Genomic DNA, 11,898 nt, shown 5'->3' on the forward strand with positions numbered 1-11,898 from the left:
TTTCTTTCCTAGGATTAGCTGCAGCATTTCCTATCAACCCCAGAGTAAAACAGCAAATCTCTTTGTTGCATATCATATGCCAGCAATCTCCATTTATGGTCTGAAAATACTTCATAATCCTATTTGCTGTTTGGCTCAGACCACAGAGCCCTTTGGATTTGGTTTCATTTCTTTGGAAAGTGCTAGATATTTCTGTTGGTCTGAGATACACAATCACTGTGCTGAGGGCAAAGCTAAACAAAAAAACAAACAACAAATTAGCACCAAAGACAATCCAGAGCCTCTTGGAGTATTGTCAAGGATGAACAGTAGCAACCCAGCATCAAAATAATGCTAAAGGTAAAAGTCTGCCCCAGGTAGGACAGAATAGAAGAGGTAAATGCTCAGTATTTGTCTTTTCTGAACTGGATTTTCAATTCAACTTTATATTTAAGAAATATAGGATGTTTACTAAAAAATGCTACTAAAATGTAATATTACATATATTTATAGACTTTAAAAAGATCCTATGTACTTGCATTATATTCCATAAATATTTTTAGTATAAATTGCTTAAAATATTGAAAATCAGGTTCTGAAAAGTAAATTTCCTCAGTGGAACCTGACTGTAAGTGTGCAAAACTCAAGTAATGTTTTTTTCCTCTTGTAATCTTCAAAAGTTCTCCTCGAAGTGATTCAGCTGCAAACAGGAAACAGAGAATTATTATTCCCCTTTGCCTTCTTATTTAGCCTTGAAATATCCACTGAATAATACTGGAGGAACTGTTTGTGAACAAATTAAGAGGCCCTAATAATTTAGATAAGCAGAGCTGATGCATAGCTGGTTTCTTTATCTGCTTCAGAGCAAAGTTTTACTTCCTGTGAAATCATATCTGAACTATGAAGTGATTTTGATCAACATATTTTAAAAAAACCTAACAGTGAAACTCTACTTAACATTTACAGCTACTAAACCGTTTGATTGCTCATGAATATTAAAACTCGACAATATTCAAAAATGTTAAAGAAGTGCAAGGTAAAATTTATTTTAGTTTCACCTGAATCAGTGATTTTGCCACAGTACAGGGACTGAATGGCAAATTAAAATAATCATCTGGGCATTTGTTAAAACTCTGCACAAACTTAAGAGTTAGTTCCCTATGGGTAGATTTGTAAACAATTATAAAATTAGAGGAAAAAAACAATTACAGCTGATGTGAAAATATATTTTTAATTAATAAATCAACTGCCTGCAATTTTTAAAATTGCCAATATTGGTAATGGCTTTGGAACTCACATGCTTCATACTTCACAGTGGCTTTTCAAAGCACTGGTGTTTTGTAGTTTGCTTTATAGGCTGAGGCCAGAGTGGAATGTTTTGATGAGGAGAACTCATCAGCTGCTGCCTATCTGAGCACAGGTGCATGATAAAGGAGTCACGAAGCAAAATAATTTCTTTAAAGTCCAGTAGTTGATATTTATTTTTTTCTTTACTCCCATGGGTAGTTTTAAACACCACATCTGATTATGTTTTAGTATGAAAATGCCATTTTACAAGGTTTTCAAGTTACAAAAAAATAGGATAAATAGTGTAACTCATCTCCTGTCAGAATATCACGTTTGAATCTAAACATATTCTGTAAGGAACCTCAACATGAAAAAATAATTTTTTTAATTCTCAGTGTGGTGACAGAACATTTCCACTGCACATTTGGTCTGGTGTAAGCAGGACTTCAAAGCCAGTGCAAGCATCCAAGTGGGGCACTGCTCACTGCTGAATCACCCACATCAAACGTGGATTTATCATCGGTGATGTGCAGCTACAACACAGAGCAGATGATCGAGAAGATGATTTCCTTCAGTCTTGATACAGAATAACAGCAGAAGTCTTTGAAATGAAAGTCAAAGATGTTCCTTCCAGCACCAGTCTTGGCAGTCTGCAGAGAAATGACTTCAGCGAATTTCACACACAGACAGAACCATGGGTTGGGTTGGGTTGGGTTGGGTTGGGTTGGAAGGGACCTTGAAGCTTATCCAGGGCCACCTCTGCCATGGGCAGGGACACTTTGCATTATCCCAGGTTGCTCCAAGTCTGGTCCAAGCTGGCCTTGAACACTTCCAAGGACAGGTGGGGATGTGTGTGCTCAGGTCAGGACTCTGCCTGGGGCTCCCAGCAGTGTCCCCATGTCCCTGTCAGTGTCCCCTGCTTGCTGTAGCCAGGCCAGGGCCGGCCGGTGGCACCAGTGACCCAACACAGCCCCACAGCCCGAGGGCTCACTGGGCTTTAGGTGTGGGTCCCGCCTGGTGTTTAGGGACTGCCACACGAGTGGTTTGAATGGGCATTTCTCGGTGGGCCTGGAGAAAAGTGGTGACACCAACACTTGATACTGGCACTGACATCACCACTGGTACCAATACCAACACTGGTACCAATACTGACACAAGCAGCGACAACCAGCACTGGCACTGACACCAGCACTGAGCACGGCACCCAAACCGATACCGGCACCAGCACCGGCACTGGTACCGACATCAATGCTTGTACCGACAGTGACATCGCCACCACCACCTACACCGGCACTGACATTAACATCAGCACTGACACCGGCACTGAGCGTGGCACCCAAACCGATGCCAGCACCGGCACTGGTACCAACACTTCTACCAACAGCGACATCGCCACCGGCACCAGCAGCGAGCCCGGCACCGGCGCCTCACGGCGGCCGCTGAGGGAGGGCGAAAAGGGCGGGAAGCGCCGGCGCGCAGCCCGGGCGGGAAAGGGAGCGCGGGCCGGCAGCGTTGGCGCCCCCTAGTGGAGGTCCCAGAGGTCGCGCAGCGGCGCGGTCAGGCGCGGGTCCCGCGCGCGCAGCGCCCCCGCGTGGGCATGGCGGAGCGAGCGCAGCTCCGTGAGGCGCCCCAGCAGCCGCGCGAAGCGCTGCGGGTCCCGCGGGTGCTGCAGCTTCGAGTGCTTGTACAGGATCCCCAGCAGCGGCTCCTGCAGCTCCTCCACGTGGCGCTTGTCCCTCAGCAGCGGGCGGTCTGCGGGAGAGAGCGGTGAGCGGGATGCTCCGGGCGCCGCCGCCCCTCAGGGTCCGGTCGGCGCCGCCGCCCCTGAGGGGACAAATGGGAGCTCCCCCGGGGCAAGTGACAGCTCGTTGTTGTCACCGTCCCAGTTTACCTGAAAAGAACACTGTTGTTGCTACGAGCAGAGCGTACTCGGTCTCGGTCACTTTGAGTTCCCCCATGGTTCTGTAGAAGTAGAATAGGGCGGTGATGAACTCCTCAGTTATGCCTTGAAAATGGAAAAAAACCCAACAATTTTTGGTTTTAAAAAAAACAAAACCAACAAACAAAAAATCACCCCCACCAAAAACAAACAAACAAGCACAAACAAAAAACCAAACAAAAACCAAACAAAAAAAAACCAAACCAAAACCCCCCAACAAAGGTGCAGAATAACGAGGATGTTATTTCAGTGCAGGAATAGTTACAAATCTTTGCCTGAAGGGTGCGAGGTGACCCTGGATCCATCTGGATCACTGTGTCCGGTTCTGGGCTCCCCAGGACAAGGGACATGGAGCTCCTGGAGCAGGTCCAGCCAAGGCTGTGGAGCTCGTGAGGGGACTGGGACATCTCTCTTACAAGGAAATGGTGAATGGTTGGACTCTGTGATCTTAGAGGTCTTTTCCAAGCTAAGTGATTCCATGATTCTGTGAAAGGCTGAGGGAGCTGGGGCTGCTCAGCCTCGAGAGGAACCCCAGCTGAGAGAGGCCCTCAGCCCTGGGTGTCCCTGTCTGCAAGGAGAGCAGGGACCAGCAATGGAAATGATGCTCAGGAAGTTCCACCTGAACATGAGGAAAAACTACTTTCCTTTGAGGGAACAGATTGCCCAGAGAGAGTGTGGAGTTTCCCTAACTGGAGATATTCCAGACCCATGTGGAGATGAGCAGGTGCCATGTGTTCTGGGATGACCCTGCTGGACCAGGCAGGTGGCACCAGGTGACTGTGATCCCTTCCAACCTCACCCATTCCATGATTCTGTGATTCTGTGAATCTTTCAAGGCTTGGGGCTGTTCTATTGCATGAAATAGTTAACTAACTTTGTGAAAACAATGTTAATTGCTAAAATAATAACAAAAGTTTTATGGTAGTGTATATTTATTTGAATGTGTATATTACCCAAGGAGTATAAGCAAGTATGAAGACACCCCTTCCTGCCATGAGGATGTAATGCCAGTGTGTAATATCTGAGGAGGTAATGCCAGAGCAGCTCAAGGGAGAGGAGAAGGAAAGAGAGAAGAGAGGAAGAGAAGCAAAGAGATGGAACAGTGGCCATAGGGACAGTGTAGCTCAGTGTAAGAGAAGTGGGGCCAGTAAAGCAAAAAATTCACAATGTTTAGATTCTTGAGACCTCCATTACCTGTGGTAGTAGTAGAAGTTGGCCTCTCTTTATTATGACACATTTCCATGGGATAAATATTGTTTTTATCAAGGTTTTGAACATGACAACATGGCCCGTGATCAGAAAGTCTTACATGACCTGGAACAAGGCAGATGACAGTTCCCAGTCAAGCTTAAAGCAATCTTAAATATTTGTCTGTATCACTGCTGAAAATGTGTGAATTTCCCAGACCCATGAAGGTATAAAATCCTTTTTGGCATCTGGATCCAAGTTCTTTTCTTGCTTTTTTATTGGTCGAGGTCTCTTGTGTTAAATTTGACACAATGTATAACAGGTAATTAATACAGCTGATATCATCCACTCACCCCACAATGATGCAAGTCAAGTATTTCAGACCTACTTTCACTGGTTGATGGCTGGCACTCGCTCATTCTTTGGTTGTAAATTTGGGCTGATCTCAAGAACATTGCCTCCACTGTGGACCCTTTCAGCAGAGCAATCTGGTCCTCACTGGCTAAACTCTCAAACCCTGCAGAGAAAGGTGCATGTTCAGAATCAGAGAAGGCTGGGGCTGCCTTTAAGCCCTCAACATGAGGTGAAAAATATTATTTTTTAAAAATAAATATCTTTACTGGGAAGGAAGAGCCATGATTAAAGGATGCATGTGCCAAAGACTTATGATTTTTCTTGCTAGTTTGCAGGTTAGATAATTAGGAAAAAAAAAAACAAAACAAGAAGGGGGAGTTTTCAGTGTTAAAAGATTCACAGGAAGATACAAGTAAAAAATTTGGGATTGATCAAGGGGTTATCAAAACATTCTTCCTAATACCTGATAAATACAGGCCTAACACCTTATAAATTTGCTGCATTGTTTAGTGACTGTGGATACTCCACTAATTGTTACATTATTTTCTTTTTAGAAATTGTGTTCATCTTCTAACAAGCTCATTGTCTGGACTTGTAATTCAAGAGCAAAGGAACTTTGGTGATTTTTTTTTCTTAAACCTGATCAAAGCAGGAGATGTAACACAAGCAAACAGCTCACCCCTTCCTTCAGCTCTGCCCCACAGAGATGCTGAATTACATCAAAAATCTGCTTTAGATATGGTGATTGACCTTTGTCAGTGAGTTTTACTAAGAAAAGTTATCACCCTCCCTGTCAAATGTTACTTTGTCAACTTTACACTGAAATGGAGTGAATTTAATTGCATGTTCCCTTGTTCTTTATGAAAGGAAAATATGAATAAGAACACCTGGTTAGTCCCTTCAGTGCTGCCTTTTCCTTTGAAGGAACATCTGGTTTTTCCTGTGGTGATTATGATAAATTGTAGACTTAACTGGATTCCAGAGAATGTGGTGAGATAGTAATTCCCTCAAGGTGGTATTTTGAGGTCCATGTGCTTCCAGAAAATGTCTCTACTCCATGTCAGAAATGGAAAGAAATCTAATCATAGCAAAGTTTTGAACTGAAAGTTTCTAGGTCGTCCTCATGACACATTAGAAGTACAAATAATCAGTTTAAAGCCTGTATTTTTCTCTGGTTCATGCCACCAGTTTGATTTGGTTCCTCTAATGTTCCCCAAAGGAAGGAACTCACCAGGGAGTCTTTTTGTGAAATCCACCAACACCTGGACATGGACAACAGCTGTCTCAGACAGGTGGAGGAAACTTTCCTCAGGGCTTGCAGTTTCCTGTAGCTGCAAAAAGAGCATTTGCACATTGGATATAGCCAAAATACACACCAGCAGTGACTCAGCAATGCAGGCTGGGGGTGCTGGATACCTACAAACTTCTTGGCTTCCTCAAGGGGAATTGTGTATTTTTGGTGAGCTGCTACAATGTGGTCAAGAAGCTGATGTTCTCCTGGAGTCAGTTCCATCTTTTCTGATATCTGCTAAAAAAATAAACCAATCAAATCACAACGACTTGGAGTAAGAATAAGTGATAAAAAGAGATACTTTAAATAGAAAAATATCCCACTTTTCCAGATCTTGTTGTAGATGATACTTGCTTACTATTCAGTCCCTCATCTTCCAGCTTTATGTTGCAAAGGAAACTGCTCTTCTGCTTGAAATTCTTCCTGAGTCGCTTTGACTTGCACTGGACTTCAGTCAGCAAACCTGTGAGGTGTGAAGTGGCCATCAGCGCTTGCATTTTCAACTAATTAAAGTCTGAGGTCATCACTTTCATTAGAGATAACTCAGTCTTGCATCACAGAAGCTGTCACCTATAATGAACAAGGTTTCCTAGAGAATGTGGCCCTGTGATTTATCAGGTGAGCTGATGTTCAGTGGCCACCAAAGGCCTCAGGGTCTGCAGGCATCCTTGTCCTTGTGGCTCTGTGACACACAGGCATCGAATTTTTTACCAAAGCCCATCATGCCATTTTTATTTAAATTTTTTCCCTCAAACCCTAAAGCTCCTCTGATCTGCTCACTGCTGTCCTGTTAAGACTGAGGATATTTAGCTTATCTTTCTAGTACTTCCTTTTTTTTCTTGTACTGTCTTTGAACAACAGTTCTCTTAAGGTGAGGGGATACTTCCCAAGCATTGCTGGCTTCTGCACACCAAGATGTTAAAGGTGCCACCATTCCCAAAGTTAATTTTCACAGAATCACAAAGCTGGAAGAGACCTTCAAGCTCATTGAGTCCAACCTGTTCCCTAACATCTCAACTCACCCTGGCACCCAGTGCCACATCCAGGCTTTGTTAAACACCCCCAGGGATGGTGACTCCACCACCTCCCCGGGCAGAACATTCCAGAACTTTATCACTCTTTGTGTGAAAAACTTTTTCCTAATATCCAACCTGTCACAGATATATTTTATGAAAAATACTTTTGCTAGGATTTTTTCTCCTGAGAAGCTGAGAGGCCTCAGAAACAAAATGTAAACAATGATTATCTGCTGCTGTGGAATGCAACAGGTGCATCTGTTTGAGCAACCATATGATTGCTCTCATATGGTTGTTTTTAATTAATGACCAATCACAATCAGCTGGCTCAGACTCTCTGGTCAGTCACAAGATTTTATTATCATTCCATTCCTTTCCTTTCTAGCTTTCTGATGAAATCCTTTCTTCTGTTCTTTTAGTATGGTTTTAATATATCGTTTTTGTATAGTATAGTATAGTAAAATAGAATATAATATATAATGTATAGTATAACATGATATGGTATAATAAATATAGTATAACTAATACAATATAATATTTAATGTATAATATATAATGTATAATATTTAATGTATAATATAATATATAATGTAATATAATGTAATATATATCATAAAATAATAAATCAGCCTTCTGAAACATGGAGTCAAGATTCTCATCTCTTCCCTCGTCTTGGGACCCCTGCAAACACCATCACACCAACCTATATTTCCCTTGGTGCAGCTTGAGGCTGTGTCCTCTGGTTCTGTCAGCTCCTGAAAAAAGAGCCCAACCCCACCTGAGCACAGCCACCTTTCAGGGAGTTGTAGAGAGTGACAAGGTCACCCGTGAGTCTCCTTTTCTCCATTCTAAACAACTCCAGCTTTTTCTACATTTTCCTACAGCCGAACAAAGCTTAGACCAGCATCACAGGGAAGAGATTGACTTTGGAGAAGGTTTTATCTGCAGTGATTAGCCAAGAATCCATCAGGAAGGAGCACTCACACTCTGCCAGCATTCCCACAGCTCTGCACTTCTTGAGGCGGCACTCCTGGCACTTCCTCCTCATGTACATGTCCATCTCGCAGTGCCCCCCGCTCTTGCAGCGGTACACCGCCTTCTTGGTGATGCTGCGCCGGAAGAAGCCTGAAACGAGCACCAGCTTGTGAAAAACATGTTTACTTTCTTGGGAAAATGTAAAAAGTTTCATAAAGGACAATAGGAGACAAGGATCATAGGCCAGGTGCATCTTGGCACTCACTTAAGACAACGCTGTTACTTTTGGGGATACCTCTTAAATACCTTTTCTCTTACATCAGCCTGTTGCGTATTTATAGACTCTTATGTATATCTATAAACTAGTTTCCATTTTTCAGGGACTATTTTACATGGCTTCTCTTTGGGTCTGCTTTTTTAGAGCATGTGTGTTTCTTGGCTGTGGTTTTGGCTCCTTCTCTTTATTATTTCCAGTTTGGGCCTTGGTCCACACTGTCCTCAGATGGTGAGTGCTGACAGTTGGCAGATCTGTACAGGTGTCTTTATCTTATGTTCACTGGATGTTATCTTATTCAAGTAGGCATTTTAACAAAAGTATATAGCTATTATAATACATATAGTATGAGCTATGTAATATATATAGCATAAGCTATTATAATATAGCTTATATTAGCTATATAATATATATAGTATAAGGTATTATAGTTTATATTAGCTATATAATATATATAGTATAAGTTATTATAATATAGCTTATATTAGCTATTTCACTACTATGTCTAAGCTTAATTAACAACAGAAATAAAAATTTTGTAGCAAAGTTACTTTAACATCATACATATAAATTGTAATATTTGTGAAAAGCCAATTTTGTAATATGTATCTGTAATACGGGGATGGCTGGAGAAATTGCAGGATCTTTATCTCACAAGTGTCCTCCAGGTCTGAATGGTTGGGTTTTTTAAATGGAAATGTTACCTTGATTTTCAATCTGCTTTTTAAAAATATAGTTATGTCTTTCTGACTGATATTAATTGACATTTTCCACACATGGAATCATAGAATATGCTGATTTGGAAGGGACCCATGAAGATCACCAAGTCCATCCCCTGGCCCTGTACAGACACCCCAAATCCCAGCCTGTGCATCACTGAGAGCAGTGTTCAAATGCTCCTGGAGCTCTGGCAGCCTCAGGGCAGTGCTGGGCACCTTTGGGGGCAGCCTGGGCAGTCCTCAACACCCTCGGGGGAAGAAACTTCCCTGAGATCCAACTTAAACTCCCCTGACACAGCTCCAGCCCTTCCCTCAGGTCCTGTGCCTGCTCACAGAGAGCAGAGATCCGAGCAGCACTTCAGCTCCCATACCAACAAGTTAAAATGTGATTACTACTTGCTTTTATTCAATTATAGTAATAAGTGAAATTAATAACACTGAAACAAATCTCTAAGAAATGTTCACGAGAAAAGCAGCACGTGCTTACACTAACGCTATACTAACGATTCATCAATGCAAACAGGAGATGCTTAAAGTGCTTGTATTAAATCGAGTCTGAAAATATTTCTTCAAAGAATGTTATAAAAACGTGAATTTGGAGTGATGTTGTTAGGTAGGGGGTTCATTAGATAAATGAAAAGCCCCTGTGGCAACACCAGCTCAAATCTGAGGCCCCGCGTCCCCGCTCACCTTTGCAGCCCTCGCAGGTGAGCGCGTTGTAGTGATAGCCCGAGGCCTTGTCCCCGCACACCACGCACAGCTCCTCCTGCCCCTTCAGCCTCACCGCCGGGTTCAACCGCGGCCTCTTGAGCGCCTGGAACGCCCCGTCCTCCCCGTGGGGAGCCGGGAAGGGGCCCTTGCTGAGCTCGCAGCTGCTGCCCACGCAGGGCCCGTCGCCGTAGGGCGGCTCCAGGCTGTAGGGCCCGTACGGGGCCGGGCCGGGCTGCGGCTGCAGCGCTGGCACCGGCACCGCCGAGTACTGGCAGTACGGGCCAGCCTGCAAATCCGCGTCCTGCAGCGGGTAGTTGATGTGCTCCGGTAAAACATCTGTGCCGGGGAAATGGAAAGTGCAGTGAGAACCTGGAGAATATCTCAACAGCAGCTGCTCCAAAGTTTGAAAATGTGTAGCTATGATATTTTCTGAAAAATCCTTTCCTTAGGATTTTTCCTCCTGAGAAGCTGGGAGGCCTCAGGAACAAAATGTAAACAATGGTTATCTGCTGCTGTGGAATGCAACAGGTGCATCTGGGATTGGTCTCATGTGGTTGTTTCTGATTAATGGCCAATCACAGTCGGCTGGCTCAGACACAGAGCCCTAGCCACAAACCTTTGTTATCATTCTTTCTTATTCTATTCTCAGCCAGCCTTCTCATTAAATCCTTTCTTCTATTCTTTTAGTATAGTTTTCATAAAATATATATCATAAAATAATAAATCAAGCCTTCTGAAACATGGAGTCAGATCCTCGTCTCTTCCCTCATCCTTGGACCCCTGTGAACATCGTCACAAAAATGTTTTATAGATTTTAGTAGCATAAATATTAGAGGAACATGTTTTCAGAGGGGCAACCTGACACATTCTATTTAAATTTAAACCTGTAATGTTCTTAAGTGAAATCTGAAATGCAGCAAATATAGCTCAGTAACAGTTTGGGCAATATCATGTGGATTAGTGTTATTAGATAATTGAATATCACCAACTGTGATGGCACAGTTGCCTTCAGATCTTACACTTGTTTTTATTAGTTGTCCATACTACAGTCAAATATGTTCCACAAGTGAATTTCTTAATGAATAAAGTGTTTGTTACTGATACATATCTCAGGCATCATTTTGAAAATGTTGCACAAGGGTCTGAGAAAAATTGTGTAGAAATCAGAGAGTACTAAAAATTACTGTGACAGGGGTCTTAAAGTTGAACTTCAGAGGAGTAAAAGGCAGAGACTTGTTTTATTTAGTATTTTCTCACACGTCTTTACAGTTATGAAATTTTAGTTTAGTGAAATGAAGGTACAGAATTACAAAGAGAGTTTCTTCCTGCCTTTCTGTCTGTTGAGTTTCAATTTTATCCACCCTCCCTTAAATATACACAGCTATACCAAAGAAAGCCTGTGCAACATGCATCGTGTTTCATGCTTCCTTTGGGATTATTAAAATCTCTATAAAAACAAATTGGGAAGATTTTTTAAAACAGATTTTTTTTTCCTTTTAGTGGACTTTGAGTCCTGCCTTTAGTCTTGCTGAATCCAATTAGTTATTGCAATTATAGTTCCATAAGATATAGATCAGGCATTTTCTATTAATAATGTATCTGGAATATGAAATAAAAGCTGTGTCTTCTCCATGCAGGTCAAAGGGAGACAGCACTGGGGATGTTTCACAATAATCCCATTATGCTCAAAAATCTGTATGAGCACACAGTAATAGATTTCCATACACTTTCAGAAGGAGCTTGGTAAGAGCTTTCAAGTGCATTAAAGATAAATTAAAATGAATTAAACAAAAAATAATTCCCCCAGGAGTTCATTTTGCAGCATTTCCAGAGTACAAAACTTGCTTTGCTCACCATAGTACTGGAGGGGCTCGGGCAGGCCGTACCCATCAGGGACGGTGACAAAGGTGTTGGCCATGCTCTGCTCCCAGCTGCACTGCTTCATCCACTCTGCTTTGGGACCAGCCTTCAAACAGCAACCTGGGGAAAGGGGAAAGGAAGAGAAACACCCCATGGGAAAGAACTGCTGGGTAGGTTAGACACAGAGCCAGAAAATTCCAGAATATGGCAGAGTTTTCAGGCCATAAGAAAATCAGATGTCTGTGTGAAGTCACATAACGCCCTCAACGAGACTACAAAATGTTTGAGTGTCCTGATATTACAAA

General features: G+C 42.6%; 1 protein-coding gene across 1 annotated transcript; it reads right to left on the reverse strand.

The window, feature by feature from the left end:
* Positions 1-2,754: 2,754 nt before the first annotated feature.
* Positions 2,755-11,697, reverse strand: LOC131567711 (bile acid receptor-like). The gene is made up of 10 exons (XM_058819425.1): positions 11,588-11,697; positions 9,713-10,069; positions 8,039-8,179; positions 6,362-6,501; positions 6,168-6,272; positions 5,979-6,078; positions 4,782-4,910; positions 4,400-4,519; positions 3,158-3,271; positions 2,755-3,018 (listed from the first exon to the last, which is right to left on the reverse strand). Exons 1-10 carry the CDS (start codon positions 11,676-11,678, stop codon positions 2,789-2,791), a joined length of 1,527 nt encoding a protein of 508 aa, XP_058675408.1. The 5' UTR covers positions 11,679-11,697; the 3' UTR covers positions 2,755-2,788.
* Between the last annotated feature and the right edge of the window lie 201 nt (positions 11,698-11,898).

This window comes from Ammospiza caudacuta, chromosome 24 (assembly GCF_027887145.1).
Source record: "Ammospiza caudacuta isolate bAmmCau1 chromosome 24, bAmmCau1.pri, whole genome shotgun sequence".
NCBI lineage: Eukaryota > Metazoa > Chordata > Aves > Passeriformes > Passerellidae > Ammospiza > Ammospiza caudacuta.

What these genes read in the sequence shown, in the direction of transcription:
- LOC131567711 (XM_058819425.1), bottom strand. Translation starts at nt 11,678, where the DNA reads ATGAAGCAGTGCAGCTGGGAGCAGAGCATGGCCAACACCTTTGTCACC. An exon ending in CGAGCCCCTCCAGTACTATG is followed by an intron (nt 10,070 to 11,587) that starts GTGAGCAAAGCA and finishes TCCCCGGCACAG; the next exon opens with ATGTTTTACCGGAGCACATC. An exon ending in TGTGGGAATGCTGGCAGAGT is followed by an intron (nt 6,502 to 8,038) that starts GTGAGTGCTCCT and finishes CACACCTCACAG; the next exon opens with GTTTGCTGACTGAAGTCCAG.